This window comes from Balaenoptera borealis, assembly GCF_965194805.1.
Source record: "Balaenoptera borealis genome assembly, chromosome: 6".
Lineage (NCBI taxonomy): Eukaryota > Metazoa > Chordata > Mammalia > Artiodactyla > Balaenopteridae > Balaenoptera > Balaenoptera borealis.
The window spans coordinates 80,993,338-81,021,220 of record NC_138863.1 but is presented as its reverse complement, the minus strand read 5'-3'; the positions used below and the strand labels follow the sequence as shown (position 1 = coordinate 81,021,220).

At 40.6% G+C, this 27,883-nt stretch overlaps 1 protein-coding gene across 8 annotated transcripts in view; it reads left to right on the top strand.

The window, feature by feature from the left end:
• Window positions 1-20,605, top strand: part of LYPD6 (LY6/PLAUR domain containing 6) — a 109,839-nt gene extending 89,234 nt beyond the window's left edge. For 7 of the 8 annotated variants that reach the window (XM_082397252.1, XM_082397254.1, XM_082397256.1 and 4 more), the window contains 4 exons: window positions 1,433-1,531; window positions 15,595-15,725; window positions 17,636-17,754; window positions 18,794-20,605. In XM_082397252.1, the coding sequence (XP_082253378.1) occupies window positions 1,433-1,531; window positions 15,595-15,725; window positions 17,636-17,754; window positions 18,794-18,845 (401 nt within the window). In that variant the 3' untranslated portion in view covers window positions 18,846-20,605. Of the gene's footprint in view, window positions 1-1,432; window positions 1,532-15,594; window positions 15,726-17,635 lie in introns of all 8 variants that reach the window. The other variant, XM_082397259.1, reaches the window with a different exon arrangement.
• The last annotated feature ends 7,278 nt before the right edge of the window (window positions 20,606-27,883 follow it).

Here is a 27,883-nt window from a genome sequence, read left to right as displayed (position 1 = left end):
GCCAGACATTCCTTTTGGATCCTGGTCCTTAATTACCAAGGAGACCCTGGCGTGCTGGGCGCTCTCCAGAACCTGACTCCCATGGATGCATCCCGCCTGAACACAAATGCAAGGCAAAGAATACAAGTACCTGGAGGACAATCCCTTCAGAAGGCCGGAAGAGGCAGTTCAGGAGTGGGGAATGGAGCGGACAGATAGGAGCAGCTTCCTGGAACATCCCCATGTGCCCTCAGCACTCTGACCCGTGACATTGGCCGTGGGCCCCCGGGGCCCCTTAGGAGGTTCACCTCTGCACAGGCAGTATGTATCTTAGCAATGAAGACTCTTAGCTGATATTTGCTATCTGCTGAGATTCTTAACCATATCAGGTCCAACCAGATAAAATTATCAGATTGAACCAAAGAAATTTTGTAGGTAAGAAATGATCAAGCATCAAGAAATTTTTAATGATTGAACCTAATATTTATATTTATTTACACGAAGATATGTCTACAGAAGTTGACACATAAAAGTAAATCATAGGAAATCCAGAGTGCCTTTTTTTAATTGACATTTTTATTGAGATTATTGTAGATTCATCAGCAGTTGTAAGAAATAATATTCAGAGATTCCACATGTACTTTACCCAGTTTCCCCCAATGGTAACATTTTTTAAAACTGGAATAATATCACAACCAGGTTATTGACGCTGATACATTAGTCTACCGGTCTTATTCAGACTTCCCCCGTTTTACTTGTGTTCATTTGTGTGTGACTCTGTGTGTGTGTGTGTGTGTATTTAGTTCTACATAATTTTATCACATGTAGGTTTGTGTATCCATCACCAAATCTAGACACTAAATGGTTTCAATAGCACAAGGATTCCTCCTGTTGGCCTCACACCCATGTCCCTCTGACTCTCCCCCCACTACCTGGCAACCGCAACCCCTGGCAACCCCTAATACTTCCTCCATTTCTAAAATTTTCTCATTTAAAAAATGTCACACAAATGGAATCATACAGTATATCACCTTTTGGGACTGACTTCTTTCACTCAGGACAACTTCCTGGAAATTCATCCAGGTTGTTAAATGTATTAATAATTCATTTTTATTGCTGACTAGTGTTCCATGGTATGGATGTACCATGGTTTGTTTAACCTTCACCCATTGAAGGACATCTGGGTTGTTTCCAGTTTGGGGATGTTACAGATACAGTTGCTGTAAACATTTGTGTACAGATTTTTGTGTGATTGTAGGTTTTCATTTCTCAGGGATAAATGCCCAAGAGTGCAGCTGCAGAGTCCTAGGATAGTTGCATGTTTAGTTTTTTAAGAAATTGCCAGGCTATTTTGAGAATCCTTTTTAAAAAATAAAAACGTCTCACTTCACCATGCAGGATTCTGTGCTCAGTCTAAAAAATTAATCTTCTCTCTTGATTTTTTTTTTTGTAGCCACACCATATCCTGGTGGATTTAAGTGTTTCACCTGCGAAAAGGCAGCAGACAATTATGAGTGCAACCGATGGGCTCCAGACATCTACTGCCCTCGAGGTAAACTCTCAGTAGACACATTGGGCTGCCCAGAGCTGTCCACAAGTGAATGGCCTGTTGACTATGATGCGTGTATAGAGAGAGGCATGCTTGCAATCTCAACCACTTCTCTTGTCTAAGGCTATTAGTAGATCTTTTATGCCACATCAGTACCTTATCATCAAACATTGTCAGAGACATAAACTGATCCATAGACTTGCCCCCTTTCTTATGAAGCATCGTTGGAGCTCCAAAAGAGGTGAGTGGTACTTCTCACCCCCAGGCCCAACAAATGCTGGATAAGAAGAAGAACAACCAGCCTGTAATCCACTCTTCGAAGCATTAGTCATTGCCTAGTAACTTCCTTTAAGTAAAAATATGAGTTGCTGTTCATATAAAGATCCCATTTATTACATATCTTGCCAGAGGCTTCTATCCCGAGACTGCATGAAAGCTAGAATTCTCAATGTCATCATCGCACAAATAAAAACCCTGAGCTTTTTAAACTATTAAGTTCTCTTTGAGGGATGAGATGAATGCCCAATCAAATCATGAAATTTTGACCCAAAGGCCCGTTTCAAAATGAAATAGATGCTTCATATTCATGTTCAGATCTCTTTTATCCTATTGAATAAAAAAGACGGTTATATTTGGATATGGAGTCACTGTTAATTGGCTGTTTTGTGTTTGAAGGAAAGTCGATTCATTTTGATGGGGAGGTGATAGGATGGAATATTTTATTGACAAATGTTTGAGCATGTAGTTAGATGGGCTTCGCTGCTGATCTAATTCAGTTGTTAAAATGACTGAACACACCAACACCAATCTGTTATTTTTCAATGTAACGCAAGAGCTCTTCTACTCAGCCCAGCGGAAGGCACTCTGTTTCCCCTGGAGGACTGGACATCAGGAGAGCATGGAAACTGCAATGAAGGACAGGTGTCAGCTACCTAATCCGGTGCTATTTATTTAACCCATGAGTCTCCACCCAGACTGCCCAGGAGAAATACCTGTGGGTCTTTTCAAAACCACCTGGACCTGCGTCCTACCTAGACCAGTGGTTCTCAAACTTCGGCATGACCATCATTCCCTGGAGGGCTTATTTAAATACAGATTTCTGCCCCTAGTTCTGCCTTCCCCCTCCTTCCTATAGGTCTGAGATGGGGCCTGAGAATTTGCATTTCTAAAGCATTCCACAGTGATGCAGATACTGCTGGTCTGGAGACCAGGCATTAAGAACCACAGCTCTAGACCAACTGAGCCTACGTCTCTGAGGTTAGGGCCCTGCACCAGTGTGTTTAAACAGCCCAGGTGATTCTACTGAACAGTCAGGGACAAGAACCGCTGGGAGCTCCTCTCCCCACTCATAGAAAGCAAAACGTACTGTTGTCATTTCTAGGTTCTTCTTATTTACTTTGAGGAGTAGAGATGTTGGTGGGGTCCCAAAAGACCACAGGGAAGAGAAAAATGTGGAGACACTGATAATTGGCTTATTCACAAGCTAGGTGTCCAGCCATCCAGGTAATCAAAGAGAAGTTCCGTCTGCGTTGCCTTCTGCAGTCACGCACTCATTCCGGAATCAGCGGTGTTTTCTAACATTACGACAGGGTGAATGTTTGGGTGGGTTGCTGACGGACCTGATTAAACCACTGCTTCTCAAACTTGGCGGCACATTGAAATCACAGGTGAAAACACTGGGGCCTGGGCCCATTCCCAGAGATTCATATTTAAATGGTATGGGTGCAGCCGGGCATTTGAATTTTTGAAAGCTCCCCGGGTGGTTCGAATATGCAGCAAAATTTGAGAACCACTGTAAACAGTGACTCTGGACAAAAACAGGATAATCTGCTTGTGTAGCCAATAACCTTTGGGCTGGTTCCTGCTGGGACAAAGCTGGCAGATGAGCTTTTGAAGCTGCTGCCACTGGTTAGAGCTACTGTACAGGAAACGTGACAGCGCTTCTCTCAGTATTGTCCTGGCAGAGACGATACAAAGGAAAAGGAGATTTTGTGAACTAGTGCCCTCTTGGTCCTTGGGCTGTATTTCACAGAGGCCCAGTTCAGGTCTGAAGGTGTACAAGTCTACCTCGGTCACAAGGGGAAAACAGGGACCCATAGCACTCTGCTTGAATTCTTCTCTGGAAATGAGGAAGTTCCATCTTGATGTGTTCTTTCGAGGTCAAAATCTATCCTTCTAAAGTACAGACACCTGGAAGTATCTCAGGTCTTTATACAATTTCTCCTCCCCTTTTTTTCTCCCCTTTTTTATCTTTTTGTCCTGAAATTTATAGGAATAAATGGAAAGCGATGCCTTGAGATTCTTGACATAGAACCACCATGCCAAAAACCCTTTGGGGGATTATGCAGTGAAAGATAGGAATCAAGTTTCTTCTTTCAAGGAGCTGGCAGTTTAGCTGGGAGATAAGATCTGAACATATCAAATGTCAAAAATAGCAGGACAAAGGCATGTGCCAGAGGAAGCATGGCATTAAATGCTGTGGGAGTTTAAGGGAAGAATTGCAGTTTTGGGGGGTGAGGTGGCCAGTGACAGCATCACGGGCTGGGGAGATGGCAGCAGCCCAACAGGCGGGCAAGGCGGGTGGAAGAGGGAAGGGAGCATATCTTCCAGGAAGTCGCTCAGAGCAGAGGCATGGAGTGTACCCGTGTGGGCTCAGTGGACGGGGGAGACCTGAACTGGGTGTAGCAGAATGTGCTGGGGAATAATAGGAGCAGGATAGGGGAGCCAGGCTATTTTTGTGGGGCCTTGAACATCAGGTAAGGAGTGAGGACTAGCGCTGTAAACTGAGAAGAGATAATTCCTTCTTGTCCAGCCACGTTTGCCATGAACCATCAGCATTTCCTCTGGGTTCTCTCCAGATTTTTTTAGCAATGAAAATAATGATATTATTATTAGATTAAAATATAAAATGTGTCTACTGAAAACTACTGAGTAAGCCTACATTTTTTTTTTCTGTTTATTATTAGTTTGTTTGAAGCAGCCGTAGGTCTACCAACAGGCTTGGTAAGGGCAGCTCAGTAACTGCCACGGAAAGACATCCTGACTTTCTGGGACGTTCCTCGTTTTCTGTTGGTTTATTTTGTGATCTGTTTAACGAGGTTTTAGTTATCACATGATGTGAAAACAACTGGTTGAAAGTGAAAAAAACCATTTTGTGTAAATATTGAATTTTATCTCTGTGGAATAAGCTTGCATCCCAAATTGCTTAGGAGATTGATGAATTTCAAGTTCCCTGTCACTCTGACTTTTGAAATGTGTGTTATGTAAGTACGTCCTCCTCCATTACATTGTTATTGACTTTGGTGCCTACAGATTCATGGGACCGTACTCCCTCCTGGAAGTGAGAATTTAAGATGCCTCCTATAATGGACTGCCATTGTTCACCTCCTCAACTTCCATTTAGTCTTTGGCTCCTGAGCACTTCCTTTCCAATAACCTTAATTTCATCAACTGCTCATTATAAATCAATGCAATTTTCTTGCCGCTGTGAACCAGAATGGTAAAGGATCTTGAAATCATATTCTATGAGGGACCAGTTGAAGGAATTGGTGAAGGCAAATAAGAGTTGAATGTCCCGTGTTCAGGTCCACGTGGTTTTGCCTGTGACTTTTCTCTGTGTTGAGAGATTAAAAGCTCCTTGAGACAGGGACTAAGTGTGGGACTGTCTAAGTGTTTATTAAGAGTCTGTAGAATTAAATGTCAAGTCAAAAACGTGCAGTTTTTTAAAAGGCCTGCTCTGTGGAGGATACCTAAGCCGCTAAGGATTTTATGTTCCTGCTTAATTATGAAGTGCAGATGCCTCCCTCAAACGCAAAATCTTCACTGGAAATTATTGCTGATATAAAGTCAGACCAAGAGAAATCTTGAGATGGACGCGTATCCTTTTAGTTCCAGCTTCTGTGCTGCTCACTGTTTTTCTGTGAAAGTAAAGAAAAATCTGAGCATGTCCCTTAGTGGCTCTTTCTATATTTGTTATGTGGTATAAGCAGGGAATATAAATGTGATCCCCAGTTCAACTGAAGACAAGCCCCGCGGTTACAGATTTTCAGGAAAGACTTCTTTATGTCGACTTTTTTCAGCCCAAGCCCAGGCTGAGACAGACAACGTTTTCGTTGACTTTACTTAAGGGTGGATTTTTTTCTCTTTTAGGCAATGTTACACATAGGATATAGCCCTTCAGGGTTTCTGCCATTATACAGGGGTCTCTACACTACCTCTACATCCCATGAGGACCCAAGGCCTTGCATCTTCTTATCGTTTATCTATTAACCTTCCCCTCTCCCACCAGGGTAAAGAATTCAGTACCTTCCTCAGTGTTGGCCCCTGGGATTTCCCTTACTTTCTGGAGAGTTCATTTGTATGTTTACAAAAGATATTGGTTATATGTTATCCAACACTTCTGCCTGCTGTGTAATGAGGTAGTGTTCAGGTGACCTATCTTGTCATATTGCTAAATGGAAATCTTAGACTTCCTCCTTTTTTATAAAGCAAAAATTTTTAAATTAAAGTTTAACATACATTCTGGAAAGTCCATAGATCATAAGTGCACAGCTTGTTGAATTTCCCCAGCATGAACATGCAGTGTATCCGCCACTCATGTTAAGTCGTAGAACCCCAGAAGGCCACCGGGGTCCCCCAGGCTTTACACCCCATCTCCCAAAGGTAATGCAACTGTGACTGCCATGCAGATTTATATAAATGGAACCACACAGAATGTCCTCCTTTCTTTCCCACAATCTATATGTGAAATTCACCTGTGTTTTTTTGAGTAGCAAAGTCATTCTTTCTTCCAGAAGTACAGCAGATCATTATATGAATATACTAAAGTCCATCCATTCCACTGTTGATAGGCATTTGGATTGCTTCCACGCACAGCAGTCTTGTACATGTCTTTTGGTGCACGGATATATGCATTTCTGCCAGGTCTATCCCAGGAGGTGGGGTGTGGGACAGGCAGTACTAATGCTTTGCCTTTACTGGATTTTGCCTAACAGTTTCCAGAGTTGCTCTACCAACTTGCAGTCTCCCCAACAGTGCCTGAGAGTGCTGGTTGCTGCACAAGCTTGCCGACACTTAGTATGGACAGAAGCAATAAAAGCTAGAAGTAGATGGAACGACGCTTTTAAAGCACTGAAAGTATATAACTGCCAACGTAGATTTCTATACCGAGCCGGTCATCTCCCCTCCTCCTCCACACTTCCCTTGTCTCCTGGCTCCCCTGCTCACTTTGCATTCCTGTTTGCGACTCCCAGTTCCCTCTAGACCGACAAAGGTTCTGCTTAGCTTCTCGGCCCCTCAGCAGGGCTTTCTGCCTGTCTTCTCAGCCTCTTCACCTGTGCAACTTCTGAATCAGCAAGTGCCTCGAGGGCAGAACAGGTACAGGGTGTTGGGCTCAGCTTACTGTGTTGCTGGTTTTGCTGGTATCTTGTTCTTCAAATCCCATCTACCTTGACAGCTCACCTATCCTTTCATAAGATTTTTGTTGCTATTTTCATTTTATCCAGCTATTTTAATTTTATCCTACCATTTCTTGGTTCTTCTCAAGTGGCATTGGAATTCTCAGAATCACTCTTCAGTTCGAATTTTTCCAGCAACTTTTTAAACAAAAGTTCTTCTGTCAGCCTAAGCAAGGTATTTTTTTGTACCCTGAGAGCATCTGACCTACTCCAATTCAGTGTTTTTGTCTAAGTATTTTCTGTTAACACAGTTGCCTCAGATAGGGAGCATCCATCTGATGCTTTTGCCTGTTGCTTTGATTTTAACTACTGTCCACCGTAAAGTCCTGTTTACCCTCACTAGCTTTGCATCCTTTTCCAGCCACCTCCTTGGCCTTTGCCTGGAAATAAAAACATTGCTTTCTGAGTTTCAGTGATTTGCTTTAAAAGAGAGATTCCTCAAGTGAGCCTGTCACCTGTCCTTAAGAGCTGTGGATGGTGTTTTTAAAAAAGGGAGAAGTATCTGTTTGGTGGTTTCTTCAAGAGATGCTGACTGCAGGGTAAAGGGGAGCAGTTATGAGTCAATCTGGTTGATAAGTATTTATTTTAAATTTCTGCCTTGAGAAATTTCTTACTTGGGAAAGAAAAGAAAAAACTAGGAACTACTAGTCACTCAGTGTTATGGGAGATTCGTCCATTTTGTTAGATCTACTTCTAGGCCGTTCATTCTCATTGCTGTGTGAGTATATGCCATAACTTATTTATTTATTCTACCATTGGGCATTTTTGTAGTTTCCAAGGGTTTTTTTTTTGTATAAAGAATTCTTCTATAAACATTCTAGTACTTATCATTTTTGTTGGCTATATATGTAAGGGTGGAATTGCTGATTCCTAGAATATGCATAGATTCAGTAGATCCTGGCAAATAATTTTCCAAAGCAGTTATACTGTGTGAAAGTTGCACAACTGATTTAAATATAGTATTATTTCACTTTCAAATTGAAGAGATCACTCAAACTACAGAAATGGAAGAGGTGTTATAGATATCATTAGAACTAAGTTAAAATGTTTTGATTTGGTTCAACCTTGAGTTGTAGAAGTCAGGTACATGTATTCTTCCCACCCATCCATCTCTATTCTTAATACATTAAGCACCTGCTATATTGTGCAAGGTCCTGTGCTGTATTTGGGGAGGGTGGGGCAGGGAAATGCAGACATGAACAAGAATGGACTTTATTCTCAAGAAGATTATAATCTTGAACAGTAGATCTTAACTGGGAGTGATTTTGCCCCTCAGGGGACATTTACTAATATATGGAAACATTTCTGGTTGCCACAGTTGGGGCTGCTACTGGCATCTAGTGAGAAGAGGCCACAGATCCTGCTAAATATCCTACATTGTACAGGTCAGTCCCCCAAAACAGAACTAGCTAGCTCAAAGTGTCAGAAGTGCTGAGGATTTTTGGAAAGACAGAGCAGATGTATTTTTCTATTCTTCCTTCTAAGTACAACTAAATTCCTGAATATTATATATATGAAAAAAAAAAAAAGACTCTGAAAGATGGAGAGAAAAAGGCAGGCTAGCTAAGGACCTCAAGACCCACTGAGGTGAGTTCTCTGGGTTTTCTTTTTGTCCCATATATTCCAGACTTGGAGATGAAGAAGCTGGCAACCTGGAAATGCCACAAGTACCAAAAAAATAAATTCCAGCGAAAGTTTGTCCTCCATAGCCAAAGGACCAAGAAGTGGGTAGCCTAGAAAGACAGAAATCTTCTAGACAATAATCACTCTACTCCAGCCAAATACCACAGAAAAAAAAATTATAGGTCCCTCCCCACGAGCTAACAAAGTCTTACACTTCCACACTCAACAGGCTGTGATGAGACACACCAACCTCTCCTGAGATGCTGTCAGAAAAAAGTGAATAGGAGAGACCTTTATCCCCCCTAGGTGGTAATGAGGCCTCCCCCATGGTGTCAGTAGAGACCATGTCTGGGGCCTGGACTTCTACCCTCATCCAGCAATAATGACATTGTTCTCCCCCGCCCTGTTGGGGTTGTGTCAGAGGAGGCCTAGTGGAGAGTCAGGACTCCACTAGTGCCCAGTGGTAATGAGGCCACACACACACATCAGTAGAGTGGCATCAGTTGAGGCTATGTGGGGATCATTAACAAGGCACTCCTACCACTCTCAGCCAGCAAGGTATCATAGGAGACCAAGTGAGGAGCTGGAAATCCCACTTCCACCCAGAAATAATTAGGAGAGCCCTCTCAGCTGTGAAAGGAGACAGAGTAGGGAACCTGGACTTGACTGCTACCTAGCAGTAATGAGGCAGCAGCCCCCCTTCCCCTACTGGGACTGTGTCAGAGGACATTAGCTAAAACAGAAGGTTTAAATAAGATCCAGATGACTATACTACCCAAAACAATCTACAGATTCATTTCAATCCCTATCAAACTACCAATGGCATTTTTCACAGAACTAGAACAAAAAATTTCACAATTTGTATGGAAACACAAAAGACCTCGAATAGCCAAAGCAATCTTGAGAAAGAAAAACAGAGCTGGAGGAATCAGACTCCCTGACTTCAGACTATACAACAAAGCTACAGTAATCAAGACAGTATGGTACCGGCACAAAAACAGAAATATAGGTCAATGGAACAGCATAGAAAGCCCAGAGATAAACCCATGCACATATGGTCACCTTATCTTTGATAAAGGAGGCAAGAATATACAATGGAGAAAAGACAGCCTCTTCAATAAGTGGTGCTGGGAAAACTGGAGAGCTACATGTAAAAGAATGAAATTAGAACACTCCCTAACACTGTACACAAAAATAAACTCAATATGGATTAAAGACCTAAATGTAAGCTCAGACACTATAAAACTCTTAGAGGAAAACATAGGCAGAACACTCTATGACATAAATCACAGCAAGATCCTTTTTGACCCACCTCCTAGAGAAATGGAAATAAAAACAAAAATAAACAAATGGGACCTAATGAAACTTAACAGCTTTTGCACAGCAAAGGAAGCCATAAACAAGACGAAAAGAGAACCCTCCGAATGGGAGAAAATATTTGCAAACGAAGCAACTGACAAAGGATTAATCTCCAATATATACAAGCAGCTTATGCAGCTCAATATCAAAAAAACAAACAACCCAATGCAAAAATGGGCAGAAGACCTAAATAGACATTTCTCCAAAGAAGATATACAGATTGCCAACAAACACATGAAAGGATGCTCAACATCACTAATCATTAGAGAAATGCAAATCAAAACTGCAATGAGGTATCACCTCACACGGGTCAGAATGGCCATCATCAAAAGGTCTACAAACGATAAATGCTATAGAGGGTGTGGAGAAAATGGAACCCTCTTGCACTGTTGGTGGGAATGTAAATTGATACAGCCACTATGGAGAACAGTTTGGAGGTTCCTTAAAATACTAAAAATAGAGCTACCATACGACCCAGCAATCCCACTACTGGGCATATATCCTGAGAAAAACATAATTCAAAAAGAGTGATGTACCACAATGTTCATTGCAGCACTATTTACAATAGCCAGGACATGGAAGCAACCTAAGTGTCCATTGACAGATGAATGGATAAAGAAGATGTGGCACATATATACAATGGAATATTACTCAGCCATAAAAAGGAATGAAATTGAGTTATTTGTAGTGAGGTGGATGGACCTAGAGACTGTCATACAGAGTGAAGTAAGTAGGAAAGAGAAAAACAAATACCGTATGCTAACACATATACATGGAATCTAAAAAAAAAAAATGGTTCTGAAGAACCTAGGGGCAGGACAGGAATGAAAACACAGACATAGAGAATGGACTTGAGGACACAGGGAAGGGGAAGGGGAAGCTGGGACGAAGTGAGAGAGCGGCATGGGCATATATACACTACCAAATGTAAAATAGATAGCTAGTGGGAAGCAGCCTCATAGCACAGGGAGATCAGCTTGGTGCTCTGTGACCACCTAGAGGGGTGGGATAGGGAGGGTAGGAGGGAGTCGCAAGAGGGAGGGGATATAGGGATATATGTATACACATAGCTGATTCACTTTGTTATACAGCAGAAACTAACACGACAATGTAAAGCAATTACACTCCAATAAAGATGTTAAAAAAAAAAAAAAGATCCAGAATGTCATAACATAATACCAAAATGTCCAGGTTTCAATAAAAAACCTGTTGTAGCAGGAAGATCTCAAACAGAATGAAAAATGGCAATTAATAGATACCAACAATGAGATAACTACAAAGATGTTAGAATTACCTAACAAAGATTTAAAGCAACCATAATAAAAATGTTTCAATGAATAATTACAAACACACTTGAAACAAATGAGAAGTAAAGTCTAAGCAAGGAAATAGAAAATATAAAGAAGAACCAGATGGAAAGTGCAGAACTGTAAATACTGTAACTGAAGTTAACACTGAGTGGATGGGTTCAACAGTAGAGTGGAAGAGAGAGGAAAGAATCAGTGAACTGGAAGGTAGAACAATAGAAATTACCACATCTGAACACCAGAGAGAAAATAGAGTAAAAAATTTAAATAAAAACAAAAACAGAGCCTCAGGGATCTGCAGGAGTATAACAAAAGATTTAACACTGTGTCACTGGAGTCTCACAAGAACAGAAAAAGTGCAGAGCTGAAAAAAGTACTCAAAGAAATTATGGATTAAACCTTCTAAATTTGGTAAAAGATGAAATCCTGCAGATTCAAGAAGGTGGGTGAACCCCAAAGAGGATAAAACTAAAGAAATCTACACAAAGACACATAATAGTCAAACTTCTGAAACTAAAAACGAAGAAAAAATATTGAAGGAGCAGGAGATAAAAAACACCTTGTAGGAGAAAAATTATTTGAATGGCAGAAAAATTCTCATCAGAAACCTCATGGAGGATAGAAGGAAATGGCACAATGTGTTTCAGTCGTTGGAAGAAAAAAAGTCAATGCAGAATCCTATATCCAGAGAAAATATCGTTTGAGAATGAAGGGGGAAATCAAGACATTCTCAGATGAAAGAAAACTAAGAGAATTTCTCACCAGCAGACCTACCCTAAAAGAAGGGCTAAAGTAAGTTCTCTATACAGAAAGGAAATGATGAAAGAAGGAAACTTGGAACAGCAGAAAGGAAGAAAAAACATGGTAAGCAAAAATATCTTTGACAATACAAGATGACTGTCTTTTTTCTCTTGAGTTTTCTAAATTATGTTTGATGGTTGAAGCAAAAATTGTAATGCTAATGTGGTTCTAAATGTATGTAGGGGATAACTGAAGACAATTATATTACAAACAAGAGAGGGTAATAAGACATGAACAGAGGTGAGATTGCTATACTTCACTCGAACTGATAAAATGATGCCAGCAGACTGTGATAAGTTATGCATATAATTTAATACCTGAGCAACCACGAAAAAAGACACACACACACACAAAACTATACAAAGAGATACACCCCAAAACACTATAGATACCTCAAAATGGAATTCTAGAAAATGTTCAAGTAACCCACAGGAATGACAGAAAAAGAAAATAGACAAAAAACAAACAAAAAACCCAAAATAGAACAAACAGAAAATAAAAATTAAAATGGCAGAATTAAGTGCTCCATATAAATAATTACATTCAATGTAAAAGTGAAAGGAATGGATTGGCAGAATGTACTAAAACACATGACCCAACTATACGCTATCTGCAAGAAACTGTGTGTGTGTGTGTGTGTGCGTGTGTGCGTGTGTGTGAATTTCATAAAAATTGTATTCTCCAATAGTTGATTAAGCCCTCTTACCCAGTTCTGATTTTAGTTGAATGCCAGTGAGTCTCACAGGAAAAGACTTTTGTTTCACAGCCTCTGGGAATTCCATGCAGTTGTGGAATATGAGATTTAGAGGCTGAAAGTAAACTGGTAGAAATTCAAATCCATCTTTTATCTTTTAGATAAAAGTCTTTGAAATCCTTTTAGTGTGAAGTTATCAGCGGGCTTGATTCTCATATAACCTCATTACTAACCCAAGGATTATTCAAAATGCATGGCAAGCAGGGCTCTGGGGCTGAAACTCAGTTTTTATCAATCCTACCACCAGTGATAAGCCACATGTGGCCCACCGAGTTCTGCTTGGGAAATTCTGCCTGCTTGCCCCGTCCCCTCACCCCGCCTTGGAGATCACAATACAAATTCAAGGCTTTCGTAAGTTATCCACTAAAGAAAGCTGCTCAACCTTGAGCATTTCCAAAACTTATTGAACCACAGAACCCTTTTCCACGTTAACATTTCACAACTCACCTCGGGGTTTTGCGAGGTAAGAATGGATATTTTCAAGTGATTGATGCTTCAGATCTAAGGTCTTTACTGCTGCAAGTAATGGGGTATTCTCAATATATCTTTGTTGTATGGATTGGACTTGGTGAAGTGTAAGAAAAAATTCTTATCCAGTCTCATCACTGATCACCATTTTCCCCCCCGGAATGGCGAGAATTGGCTTACTAGGTATTGGGCTTTTGCATATATCGTCTTGAAAAAAAAAACAAAAAAAAACAGGTTCATCAATTGTTTCTACTTTCGCATAATGGAATAAACTTCCAGTTAATAAATTAAAAGAGAGTTTGTTATAGACATGAAAGTATGAACAAAAAGTGGTTATATCATGTTCACCAATTGTTATTTTAAGGCTTACCCTTAAAACAAGATAATTCAATACTTGAGGGACAAACCTAATTTCCCAAACTGAAACCATAAAATGATTTACTTATTCCATAAATGTATGATCTTATCTGCTCAGATTTACACTCGGAGCAATAAAAGCTCTGGCAGCTGCTCCTTGTTGTCTGAGGGAAGAGGAGACAGGAGATAAGAACGTTCCTGTATTTATTGCTTTCTTGAATGTCTGAGGTGGGAGTGGGGCTAAGAAAGGCGTCCCTAGCATGGCCTTTAACATCCAAGTCTGATACTAAAGAAGTAAACCAGTCCTCTTTGAAAGATGTGGTAAAGCTCTCAGGGCACTGGCCTCCATTTGTTAAACCCCGCTAAAGTCTTAAAAAATAAATTAAAATATCATGCCATCTCCTCTTCATCAGAAAAACAACCACTCCAATTTTGAAATATTTTCGAGCTTTGGGAGAATCATTGCCAGGTGCAAAACCTTCAGGTTTTCTTGTGAGCTCATAAGGTGACCTTACTTTTACCCCACTGCAAAGAGCCCCCAGGATCTTGAGCAAGCTAGCGACTGCCCTGACCTGATCCCAAGTGACGAAATTCTGCTCGGGGGGCAGTGTGGAGACAGCATTTGGGGGAGGGCATTGACACAGACTCAGTTCAGGTACACACACCAATGTTGGGCAAGTCTTCGCCCTTAGCGAGACTCAGGCCACTCAGGTTCTGTCGGGTGGGGATGTCTAGGAAGAATATTAAAACCCCTGATTTTCATGACTCCCAAGATGTGTCTATGTGGTCTGTATTAGCTCCTTCTCAGGGCCGAAAATTCCTGAGCTTTCTTCTCTTGATGTTAGTACTTTGGTGAGGGGAATTTTTATTGCCTAATAAATAATATCATAGAAGGTCATAATTCCATATTAGCCACTAAATATCCAAAATGTATAAAGCATGAAAAGTTCAGTCCAAGATATGGATGAAAAACAGCTCAATGACATTTCTTAAGAATTCTTCTTTTTTTTTTTTTTTTTTAATCTAAAAGTGGAGCAGGAACTTTCTCCTAAATCCCAGACTTAGAAAGCTGAGTACCACCTGGAGGCCTTAAAGAATTACACTGACAAAGCCATTTTTCTTTAAATTGTAAGTTAAAAAATTCTCCATAGAATTTTGGAAGAAATCTCAAGTTTTCAGACTCCTAAGCTTAGAGGGACTCTAGAAACTCACTTCATGGTCTTCGTCTGCCTTTTTGGAAAGATACTGAAATCATGCTGGGGAGAGATGGTGCTTCTCGATCTGGAATACCTTTACTGTTGGGTTAGTTTTCTCCTGTCATGAATTGTAGGATCCAGCTATGCTCATAGACAAGAAGTCTCTTTTGGATATAGTCATTTTCTCCAGATACAATGAATCTATTTTTAATTATTCTGTCTTACTTGGAAATAGATGTTTCCCAGTAGTGTGTGTGAGCACACACACACACTTGGACACACACACACACACACACACACACCAGTCTCCCCTACAGTCTTTTCTCTCCTTGAAGATCGTTGTTACCTGCCTCACTTTTTTTCTTTTAACCTTGTGTTCTTTGAATGTTTTCACCCCTTCGTCTTCCTGAAAATTACTATGACTCTTGCATCCTCAATCATCGCTCCAAACCTCTCCTCCCCTAAAAATAAAAATCAACACAGTGGCAAAATTTGTTGGAAGGCAGAGTTATACCACTGGGTCTTGGAGATTTTATGGGCAGAGAGACCAGTATTCTTCAGAAGGCCTCCTTTCTGCCACGGTGAAGTGGATCTCTCCAAGGAGATCTTTGGGACCGGATATCAACTTAACACAATATATGTTCCGGATGCTGTTAGATCCTAGCGTCGACACTCCTGTTTCCCTTTCAAGCGGGTTGGGCTAACATTTCCCGTCTCAATTAAAACATATTTTCTCTGTTGACAGAGACTAGGTACTGCTACACTCAGCACACCATGGAAGTCACAGGAAACAGCATCTCTGTCACCAAGCGCTGCGTGCCGCTGGAAGACTGCTTGTCCACGGGCTGCAGAGACTCCGAGCGTGAAGGCCACAAGGTCTGGCAACAAAGCAAGTGACAGGACAGCATAGTCAGCCTGCCTCCTCTCCAGACGCCCACCAGGGTTCATGAGCCAATCCTTAGTCCCCCACGTAGGCTGGCTTTTGACTGTCTTTATACCATTATGACAAGATGCTTCCTTTCCTGTTGGCGCTAAAAGAATAAAAATGTATACTAGGGCACAGGATAACTGGTATAAATTTTGTAAACACAAGACCAAGAGGGTATTGAAATTACTGCAAGCCCTTTCTTCACTCAGAAGAAAGTAATAAAGTTACCAAAAGGAACAGGAGCAAGGGGCCAGTTATGCCCTCATGGTAGAGCATTGCAGATGTACCAACAGTTCATTCAGCTGAAGATGGCCAAGGCAATTTAGCTTTGATAACTTTCTGTAAAGTGGGGTTCATATCTTTAGTGGGATGCTGATTTGGGGAGGGTATCCATTGGCTCCTGAGTCATTTGAGCAGGTGACAAGAGGACCATCTCCTTGTGGGTTTACTTTCCTTACACTCCCTCTGGTGCCTGGTCAGAAGCACTCAGTGTAAAACAAACTTAGAAGGCAGCCTTGCCTTCTATGGAGAAGGAGAATATAGAGACTCAGAGAAAGGCAGCCTGACTCATGGTTGGAGTGGGGGACGCTCCTGACTCTCTTGCCCGTCGTTCCGAGCTGGCTGTACCTGTGATCTTGTATATCAGCCCTTGACCTTTATTTGGAGGCTGCCCACTTCTCCCCATCAGGCTGCCTTCCTGGTTGTTGGGGGCAACTCCCACTCTTACTGTTAGTAGGGACTTCTTTCTCTTAAGAAGACACCCAATTTTCAAGTAACTTGTCAAAAACACAATTAATTAAATTTTTTTCAGTTTTATTGAGAAATAATTGTCATACATAATAAGTGAAATATGAAAGGTAATCCCAAGGGTTTTACTTGACCTGCCCCCTCCCCCAAGCTAAGCTTGGCTCAGGTTATAGTGGCTACTTTAGCAAAGTGGAAGCTATAGATCAGAGAAGTGATGTCATGTGCTCAGGTGATACAGCTAGTGACAGAGACAGAATCCAAACTCACTTCTGACCTCTAGTTTCTCTCCTCAACATTATAATGTCGTCTTAGCCCATGTCAACTGTGACCAAACTCAGACCTCTGCAGGATAATGACTGTATAGGATATTAAGCATCATAGAGTTTTTAGAACATTACTGTGCATATGAAGCGCTTGGGGATCTTGTTCAAATGCAGATTCTAAATTGCTCAATTTGGTGCAAGTTTTGAGATTCTGCACTTCTAATAACTTCCCAGTTGAAGCTGAAGCTACAGTACTTTGTGTAGCCAAGGCCTAAAATAATTTCTGTCTATAATCCTTTTGGGTTTATTTTTTCTTATGATGCGTGTGGAAAGCAGTATAAAGCAGGAATAATTGCGTAAATGAAACCCCTTCAAATTTTAACTCACCCACTGGAATGGAGCTAATTATGCAGACAATTCTAATGAAAGTAAATATTTAAGTTTAAATTCACTACGTTGTAGCCACTTCACTTTCACTGTGAAAACTTGGCAAATGAACATTTACCATGAGAGTGTCTCTGAGAAAGGTAAGTATTACAATTCCCATTTCATAGATGGAAGAGCTGAGACCTAGGAAGACTGTAAAACTGTGTAATAATCACATGGTAGGATGTCAAAAACAGAATGCACATTCCTAGAAGTTTAGTCTGGGGGACGGGGGTTTATTGTGATAAACCAGGTGAAATTTCATCCCACCCCCTTAAATGCAGGGTTGGTATCTCCTTTGTAAAACAGGTAACTCTCATTTGAGTCTTGCTGTGAGGGAGACAATTCCTTCAAAAATCTCTGGCCCCTTCCCAGACCTGCCAGCTTCTCATCACCCTTCTTTTTCTCTTCCTTTCTTTCAGGTCTGCACTTCCTGTTGTGAAGGAAATATCTGTAACTTGCCGCTCCCCCGAAATGAAAGTGATGCCACGTTTACCACAACGTCACCCATAAATCAGACAAATGGGCACCGAGGCTGCATGTCAGTGATAGTGTCCTGCTTGTGGGTGTGGTTGGGACTCACGTTATAGCAGCTCAAAGGCGCCATGTGTCGTAGCGATCCATGGGGACTTCGAGGGTCCATAGTCATGCATGAGGCATTGGCCTGACAGTAGTCACACATGTGAAACCACAACACTCACGGATGTCTTCACAGCCAAGCACTTCCACTTACCACGGGGAACAAGTATTGCTCCAATGTAGTCATTTCAAGTCCAAAACCTCATCAAAGCAGCCTGCCCCCAAAACAGTCCCTGGGTTCTATACCATAAACCTTTGTTTCCCCTCCAAAAAATAGCTCTGCATTTACTGAGATTTGGGGCTTTTAGTTTGTAATACATGCACGAGCCACAGGAGGTCCTGCAGCCCTCTGAGATGTTAGGCATATGTTATATGGACACGTGTAGATCTGTGTTCTTCAGCAGAAAGGTCAATGACCCCTGGTTTGAGTGGTCTGGTCATGAATTCATTTATAGCTTTAGAGTTTAAAACTTTGATTCCCAGATGAATGGACTATTTCCTTGGAGAGTCTGACCACGTCCCTAGAAAACTAGTAAGCAGTTTGTCCAATTTAATTGTCCCAATATTCTTCTCCTAATGGCGGGACTCAAGGGACATAAAAAAAGAAGGCAATCATAAAAGCTTTTTGTATGGGAGGAGAGGTGGCTGGAGAAGGATTTTTCCCAACTTAATGGAACTAGCACCCATAAGGTGACTGTTTATCCCTTCATATAATTGGTGAGATTGGCCTTGATTTGGCACCTAACTATGCTCCATGAAATCCTGGATTCTACCTGGACCAATAGGTATCCAAAGAGGCTGACAGCAGTATGGGGCTATTTCCTCCAGCCCTGAGGTTCTATTCAGGCATAGCTAATTGAGACAGAGAGAGGATTTCAAAACGAAAGGCAGATGTGCGGGGTTGATCCGAGTTCATTGTGAGGGCGCAGTAAGTGTCTCTGCCAAACCTTTCATCTGCAATCTACACTGCCCCAGAGCCCTCTTTGTTCTCCCTCTTCCAGATCCCCAGTGACTTCAGGGAGAAGGTTCTGCATTAAGTTGTCTCAAGATTGATAGGAAAAGAAGATGTAATATCCTAGGATGAGAAGTAGATGGGCCACTGGAGTGATGGTGAGACTAGTAAAGAGACCCAGTGAGGTGTTTTTATTTTTTTCAGATGATTGCTTTTGAAGTAAATGGTAAGACTTTCACCATCCTTCCTATATTTTTGGCACCTCCAATTTTTTCTTCTTCCTTATAAATCATTTATACACTATTTATTTTTGTATGGCATAACTAGAGACTAAAATATATTGTAAAAGATTCTTTATTCTGAACAAAACGATCAAATTAGAATACATATTTTTCAACAGTGGTAGAGCTTGTAATATATGTTTGTTGAAAGTTATCTATAATACTTGCACCAGTGTTGAAAAAACTTAATTTATGTTGTGAGCAAGAGTAACGTGTTGGCCTCAAGGTTTTTGCTCGTGGTTTTCTCTGTGGTATTGTCCCAGAAGTATTCGGGTGGTGACCATCACTGGTATGAGTTTCTCTGCAGGGTTAGGGGGCATATTTGCATGAACTTTGGTGGAGTCGTTGCTGATCAGGAGGCCAGTTTTGTCAGGGTCCATCTGCCCTGCAGAGGAAAATGTCTCGGGATCATAAAATGAGCCCCCTCAGGGACCAAATGTGAACTGACAGCAGAAACTCTGAAACAAAATAATCTAAATTGCATCAAATAGCCTTAATTCAGAGTTTGGTAGGTTTATCAATATGTTGCTTACAATTGGGGCAGGGGAAGTAGAGGGAGAGAGAAAGCAAGACATTTACTAAGCACCTCTTATGTGCCAGACGCCACACTAAGCACTTTACATGAGTCGGGTCATGTAATCCCTGCAAGAACCCTGTAAGGAATGTTACTGGTATTTACACGTTACAGATGAAGGTACTAAGGCTCTAAGAAGTAACATGAAGCCTTTCCTTCCAGTTTAGGTTATATGGGATGAGGTGGGATGGAAGAGGAAGGAAAGGTGGAATTGCCACCCCAGGAAAACTTCCAGGCCTGACATCATGGGAATTTGTCCATCTTATCATGTGGAGTTTGTCTAGTCCTGCTTCTATACGATGCCATTTGTGTGCGTCCCCAGACAATGTGTTTTTCTTTAGGGGGTGTGGGTATGGCTTCCTCATTCATTCCTTTTGCTATCAAAGAGGAGGCAGGTTGATCTTCCATCTGAGGATGCCATAAGACAATGACAATTTGATGTATATACCTACAAATACATTTTTGTGCATGGGTCACTCTCCACTGACACCTTCCAAGTACTGCATGTGATTAAAATAAGAGATAAAGTCCAAATCTTGGTTCTTAATGAGAAGGCACCACTCCAAAGCCTCCCTGGCTGGTGTGTAGGGACCAGATCCACAATGGTGCAGACTCATCTGCCACCCAGGAGGATCCCTGCAAATTCCACACAGATGTGGCTACATGCACCCCATGTACCTGTCAGAATGGCTGGTGTTTCATTCTCTTCAAAGAAAGTGCTTTGCTCACCATTCCCAGCCTCAAGGAGCCAAGGAAGGGCCATTCATGTGGAAGGCCCAGGACTAGTCATCCATCTGACTTTTCTACCACATTAAGCCTTCCATTAAATCCTACGGTTGGTGACAGCTTGAAGTGCAAAGAGCCGCAATGTGTATATCAACCTGTGTGCCATTTATTTATTTTTAGACTCCCCACTGCGTTCATGTCAATATGGGATTAATGCCTAAATTTTGTAAATAATTGTACATTTTGTAAATCAATGAATAAAGGTTTTAAGTGTATCTCACCGGGCTCCTCCCTGCAAATGCACATGCCAATCAGTGATTAAGGCATCCAGGTTATGTACAAGGCATTGATTGGGCTTAGTGTCAAAGGGAACTTCCTTCCAGGAGCTCACTTTTTAGTTGTATAGACAAGAGATACATGCATGAAAAGACACAAGACAATTCGCCCATGCCAAATGATTCATGCAGACAGTAAGTGCTGCAGAAAATCAAGGAAGGAAAGATTACCAGACCTTTTGATCAGATCTGCACTTTCCCTAGAACATTTTCTTTGTTAAATCAGGAAATATAAAAAGGGGTGTGTGTGTGTGTATCTATATATTTAAATACTATCCCATTAGCTCTTTATTTTCAAATTTTATTCTATTCTTGGGGTCAATTATGTTAGTGCTGTTACAATAGAAAACACTTTCCCTTGATGGTTTCTTCTGCCACAGGAAACAAATACTTGACTAGCATAAATGTCATTTTCATCTCTGCAACGAATTTATTGCATTTTTCTTAGTAAAACGATAGACATTGAAAATGACCTTGAAAAACTCCAGCTCATTTATGATTCCTGGTTATTCTTTAACACTTTTTATGTTGAAATTTCCAGAGAAATGCATGTTTTCCCTACAGTTAGAGGTTTTCTATTAGGCTATGGATGGGTGCTATGGCTGGTGCTTGTTAAAATGTCATACTCACATGAACATAGCTCTTATTACCAGCCTCTGTGAATAGCTCTGTGTGTTTACCTGCAGTAAACAGCACTGCAGGTCTACTGTGCTTTTATAGAAATCTGACTTTTGAAAACATAGATTTACATGGTAACCCGATTTGGGGGTTCAGAAAGGATCCTTTGCATTATAAAGGCATTTACTATTCCTTTCCTAATACATTTGTAAGGTTTTATTTGCAAACAAAATTTAGGGCATATCAGGTGTGTAAAGCCAGATGTGGTACCTTGGCTGCATTATGGTAACTTTTATCTGAAATACCAAAAGCGCTTTCACAAATAATTTTTTTAATAGATCTTTATTGGAGTATAATTGCTTCACAATACTGTGTTAGTTCCTGTTGCACAACAAAGCGAATCAGCCGTATGCATACACATGTCCCCATATCCCCTCCCTCTTGAGCCTACCCCCCATCCTCCCTATCCCACCCCTCTAGGTCATCGCAAAGCACCGAGCTGATCTCCCTGTGCTGTGCTGCTGCTTCCCACTAGCTGACTATTTTACACTCGGTAGTGTATATGTGTCCATGCTACTCTCACTTTGCCCCAGCTTTCTCCTCCCACCCCGTGTTCTCAAGAGCATTCTCTATGTCTACCTCTTTATTCCTGCCCTGCAACTAGGTTCATCAGTACCATTTTTTTTTCTTTTTTGTTTTAGATTCCATATATATGCATTAGCATACGGTATTTGTTTTTCTCTTTCTGACTTACTTCACTCTGTATGACAGACTCTAGGTCTATCCACCTCACTACAAATAACTCAATTTCATTTCTTTTTATGGCTGAGTAATATTCCATTGTATATATGTGCCACATCTTCTTATCCATTCATCTGTCGATGGACATTTAGGTTGGTTCCATGTCCTGGCTATTGTAAATAGTGCTGGAATGAACATTGTGGTACATGTCTCTTTTTGAATTATGGTTTTTTCAGGGTGAATGCCCAGTAGTGGGATTGCTGGGTCATATGGTAGTTCTATTTTTACTATTTTAAGGAACCTCCATACTGTTTTCCATAGTGGTTGTATCAATTTACATTCCCACCAACAGTGCAAGAGGGTTCCCTTTTCACCACACCCTTTCTAGCACTTATTGTTTGTAGATTTTTTGATGATGGCCATTCTGACTGGCGTGAGGTGATACCTCATTGTAGTTTTGATTTGCATTTCTCTAATAATTAGTGATGTTGAGCATCTTTTCATGTGCCTCTTGGCCATCTGTATGTATTTCTCGGTGAAATGTCTATTTAGGTCTTCTGCCCATTTTTTAACTGGATTGTTTGTTTTTTGATATTGAGCTCCATGAGCTGTTTGTGTATTTTGGAGATTAATCCTTTGTCAGTTGTTTCATTTGCAAATATTTTCTCCCATTTTGAGGGTTGTCTTTTTGTCTTGTTTATGGTTTCCTTTGCTGTGCAAAAGCTTTTAAGTTTAATTAAGTCCCATTAGTTTATTTTTGTTTTGGTTTCTGTTACTCTAGGAGGTGGATCAGAAAAGATCTTGCTGTGGTTTATGTCAAAGAGTATTTTTCCTAATTTTCCTCTAAGAGTTTTATAGTGTCTGGTCTTACATGTAAGTCTTAATCCATTTGGAGTTTCTTTCTGTATGGTGTTAAGTAGTGTTGTAATTTCATTCTTTTACATGTAGCTGTCCAGTTTTCCCAGCACCACTTATTGAAGAGGCTGTCTTTTCTCCATTGTATGTTCTTGCCTCCTTTGTTGTAAATTAGGTGCCTATATGTGCCTGGGTTTATCTCTGGGCATTCTATCCTGTACCATTGATCTATATTTCTGTTTTTGTGCTAGTACCATACTGTCTTGATTACTGTAGCTTTGTGGTATAGTTTGAAGTCAGGGAGCCTGATTCCTCCAACTCTGTTTTTCTTTCTCAAGATTGCTTTGGCTACTTGGGGTCTTTTGAGTCTCCATACAAATTGTAAAATTTTTTGTGCTGATTCTGTGAAGAATGCATTGATAGTTTGATAGGGATTGCATTGAATCTGTAGATTGCTTTGGGTGGTATAGTTATTTTCACAGTATTGATTCTTCCAATCCAAGAACATGGTATATCTCTCCACCTGTTTATGTCATATTTGATTTCTTTCATCAGTGTTTTATTGTTTTCTGAGTACAAGACTTTCACCTCCTTAGGCAGGTTTATTCCTATGTATTTTATTCTTTTTGTTGTGATGGTAAATGGGAGTGTTTTCTTAATTTCTCTTTCTGATTTTTCATTATTGGTGCATAGGAATGCCAGAGATTTCTGTGCATTCATTTTGTATCCTGCAACCTTACCAAATTCATTGATTAGTTCTAGTAGTTTTCTGGTGGCAACTTTAGGATTTTTTTTTTTTTCTATGTATAGTATCATGTCATCGGCAAACAGTGACAGTTTTACTTCTTCTTTTCCAATTTGTATTCCTTTTATTTCTTTTTCTTCTCTGATTGCTGTGGGTAGGACTTCCAAAATGATGTTGAATAAGAGTGGCAAGAGTGGACATCCTTTTCTTGTTCCTGATCTTTTTGGAAATGCTTTCAGTTTTTCACCATTGAATATGATGCTTACTGTGGGTTTGTGATATATGGCCTTTATTATGTTGAGGTCGGTTCCCTCTATGTCCATTTTCTGGAGAGTTTTTATCATAAATCAGTGTTGAATTTTGTCAAAAGCTTTTTCTGCATCTATTGAGATGATCATATGGTTTTTATTCCTTAATTTGTTAATGTGGCGTATCACATTGATTGATTTGCATACATTGAAGAATACTTGCATCCCTGGGATAAATCCCACTTGATCATGGTGTATAATCCTTTTAATGTGCTGTTGGATTCTGTTTGCTAGTACTTTGTTCAGGATTTTTGCATCTATGTTCATCAGTAATATTGGTCTATAATTTTCTTCTTTTGGGGTATCTTTTTCTGGTTTTGATATCAGGGTGATGGTGGCTTCGTAGAATGAATTTGGGAGTGTTTCTCCCTCTGCAATTTTTTGGAAGAGTTTGAGAAGGATTGGTGTTAGCTATTCTCTAAATGTTTGATAGAATTCGCCTGTGAAGCCACCTGGTCCTGGACTTTTGTTTGTTGGAAGATTTAAAATTACAGTTTCAATTTCATTACCTGTGATAGGTCTGTTTATAATTTCTAATTCTTCCTGGTTCAGTCTTGGAAAATTGCACCTTTCCAAGAATTTGTCCATTTCTTCATGATTGTCCATTTTATTGGCATATAGTTGTTTGTAGTAGTCTTTTATAATCCTTTGTATTTCTGCAGTGTCAGTTGTGATTTCTCCTTTTTCACTGCTAGTTTTATTGATTTGCATCCTCTCCCTTTTTTTCTTGATGTGTCTGGCTAAGGGTTTATCAATTTTGTTTATCTTCTCAAAGAACCAGCTTTTAGTTTTATTGATCTTTGCTATTGTTTTCTTCATTTCTATTTCATTTATTTCTGCTCTGATCTTTATGATTTCTTTCCTTCTACTGACTTTGGGTTTTCTTTGTTCTTCTTTCTCTAGTTGTTTTAAGTGTAGGGTTAGATTGTTTATTTGAGATTTTTCTTGTTTCTTGAGGTGAGATTGAATTGCTATAATCTTCCCTCTTAGAACTGCGTTTGCTGCATCCCATAGGTTTTGGGTCATCGTGTTTTCATTGTCATTTGTTTCTATGTATTTTTTTAATTTCTCCTTTGATTTCTTCAGTGATCTCTTGGTTATTTAGTAGCCCACTGTTTAGCATCCATATATTTGTGTTTTTTACAGTTTTTTTCCTGTAATTGATTTCCAGTCTCATAGCGTTGTGGTCAGAAAAGATGCTTGATATGATTTTAATTTTCTTAAATTTTCTGAGGCTTGATTTGTGACCCGAGATGTGATCTATCCTGGAGAATGCTCTGTGTGCACTTGAGGAGAAATTGTATTCTGCCACTTTTGGGTGGAATATTCTATAAATATCAATTACATCTATCTGGTCTATTGTGTCATTTAAAGCTTGTGTTTCCTTATTTATTTTCTGTTTGGATGATCTATCCATTGGTGTAAGTGGGGTGATTAAGTCCCCTACTATTATTGTGTTACTGCTGATTTCTCCTTTCATGGTCATTAGCATTTGCCTTATGTATTGAGGTGCTCCAATGTTGGGTGCATAAACATTTATAATTGTTACATCTTCCTCTTGGATTGATCCTTTGATCATTATGTAGTGTCCCTCCTTATCTCTTGTAACTGTCTTTATTTTAAAGTCTATTTTATCTGATACGAGTATTGCTACTCCAGCTTTCTTTTGATTTCCATTTGCATGGAATATCTTTTTCCATCGCTTCACTTTCAGTCTGTATGTGTCCCTAGGTCTGAAGTGGCTCTCTTGTAGACAGCATATATATGGGTCTTGTTTTTGTATCCATTCAACCAGTCTGTGTCTTTTGGTTGGGGCATTTAACCCATTTACATTCAAGGTTATTATCGATATGTATGCTCCTATTACCATTTTCTTAATTGCTTTGGGTTTGTTTTTGTGGGTCTTTTTCTTCTCTTATGTTTTCTGCCTAGAAAAGTTTCTTTAGCATTTGTTGTAAAGCTAGTTTGATGGTGCTGAATTCTCTTAGCTTTTGCTTGTGTGAAAAGCTTTTAACTTCTCCATCGAATCTGAATGAGATCCTTTCTGGGTAGAGTAATCTTGGTTGTAAGTTTTTCTCTTTCATCACTTTAAGTATATCCTGCCACTCCTTTCTGGCCTGCAGAATTTCTGCTGAAAAATCAGCTGGATTCCTTTGTATGTTATTTTTTGTCTTTCCCTTGCTGCTTTTAGTATTTTTTCTTTGAATTTAATTTTTGTTAGTTTGATTAATATGTGTCTTGGTGTGTTTTTCCTAGGGTTTATCCTGTATTGGACTTTCTGTGCTTCCTGGACTTGGGTGACTGTTTCCCATGTTAGGGAAGTTTTCAGCTATAATCTCTTCAAATATTTTTTCAGACCCTTTCTTTTTCTCTTCTTCTTCTGGGACCCTTATAATTCTTATGTTGGTGCATTTAGTGTTGTCCCAGAGGTCTCTGTGATTATCTTCAATTCTTTTCATTCTTTTTCCTTTCTTCTGCTCCTTGGCAGTTATTTCCACCATTTTGTCTTCCAGTTCACTTATTCGTTCTTCTGCCTCATGTATTCTGTTGTTGATTCCATGTAGTGTATTGTTCATTTCAGTTATTGTGTTGTTCATCTCTGTTTATTTGTTCTTTAGTTCTTCTAGATCTTTGTTAAACATCTCTTGTATTTTCTCAGTCTGTACCTCCATTCTATTTCTGAGATTCTGGATCATCTTTACTATCATTACTCTGAATTCTTTTTCAGGTGGATTGCCTATTTCCTCTTCATTTATTTGGTCTTGTAAGTTTTTACCTTGCTCCTTCAACTGTGACATTTTTTTTTTGCTGTCTCTTTTTTTTTTTTTTTTTTTTATGAGCAGTATTGTGTTTCTGTCTTACTGGTTGTTTGGCTTGAGGCTTCCAACACTGGAGTTTGTAAGCTATTGGGTAGAGCTGGGTCTTGGTGCTGAGATGAGGAACTCCATGAGACGTCACTCTGATGAATATTCCCTGGGGTCTGAGGTTCTCTGTTAGTCCAGTGGTTTCGACTCAGAGCTCCCACCACAGGAGCTTCAGCCCAACCCCCGGCTCGTGAACCAAGATCCTGCAAGCTGCATGGGGCAGCAAAAAAAAAAAAAAAGAGAACAATAACAAAGTAAAAAACAATATTAGACTAGGAAACTAACAGATATGTTAGAAAGAATATAAAAATTAAAATGTAGATGAATCAACAACCAGAAGGTACATCAGTGCCACAATAGTAAAAAAGAGGAGGAGGGAAAAGAAAATAAAAGGGGGAAAAGGCCTTGGCTGTGGAGGGCGGGGCCTAAGCAAGGGTGAGGTTTGGGTGGTGGGTGGGGCCTATGTTTAGGGCCCACAGGGCTGGAAAAGGCCCTGGGACTGTGGGGCGTGGAGCCTAGGCTCAAGGAACAGAAGGGTCCCAGGCATGCCCCCCACCCCTGTCTCAGAGGGCAGGGGACCTCACCTGGGAGCTCAGCAGGCTCCCCAGGACCGAGTGGGTGGGGCAAACGCCCTCCTCTCCTCTCTCGCTCCTCCAGATGGCTCCTCCCGCCTGCCTCTCCTGATCTCCCCGGTCTCCCTCCTATGCCCCCAGGACCCACACAGCCTGGATGGTGCTTTGGAGGAGGGGTACTGGCTTGGGAGCTCAGCAGGCTCCCTGGCCCTAGTGGGCCAGGCGATCACCCTCCGCCCCTCTCCCACTCCTCCTGGAGGGCCCCTCCCGCCTGAGTCTCCTGTTCTCCCCGACCTCAGGGATGCTAATCTCCCTCCTCAGTCCCCCTACGTCCTACCGGTTCACTTTAGGTTTCCTCCCGTCTCCTTGGGTGTCAGAGTCTGCCATCAGTGGCCAGCAGGCGCCCTAGTTTTAGGGAGATGCTAAGTCCGTGTCTTCCCACGCCACCATCTTGATTCCCCACAAATGTTTTTAATTAAATTACCTTTAACTTACATACTAGGAGTGAAATATGTGAAAA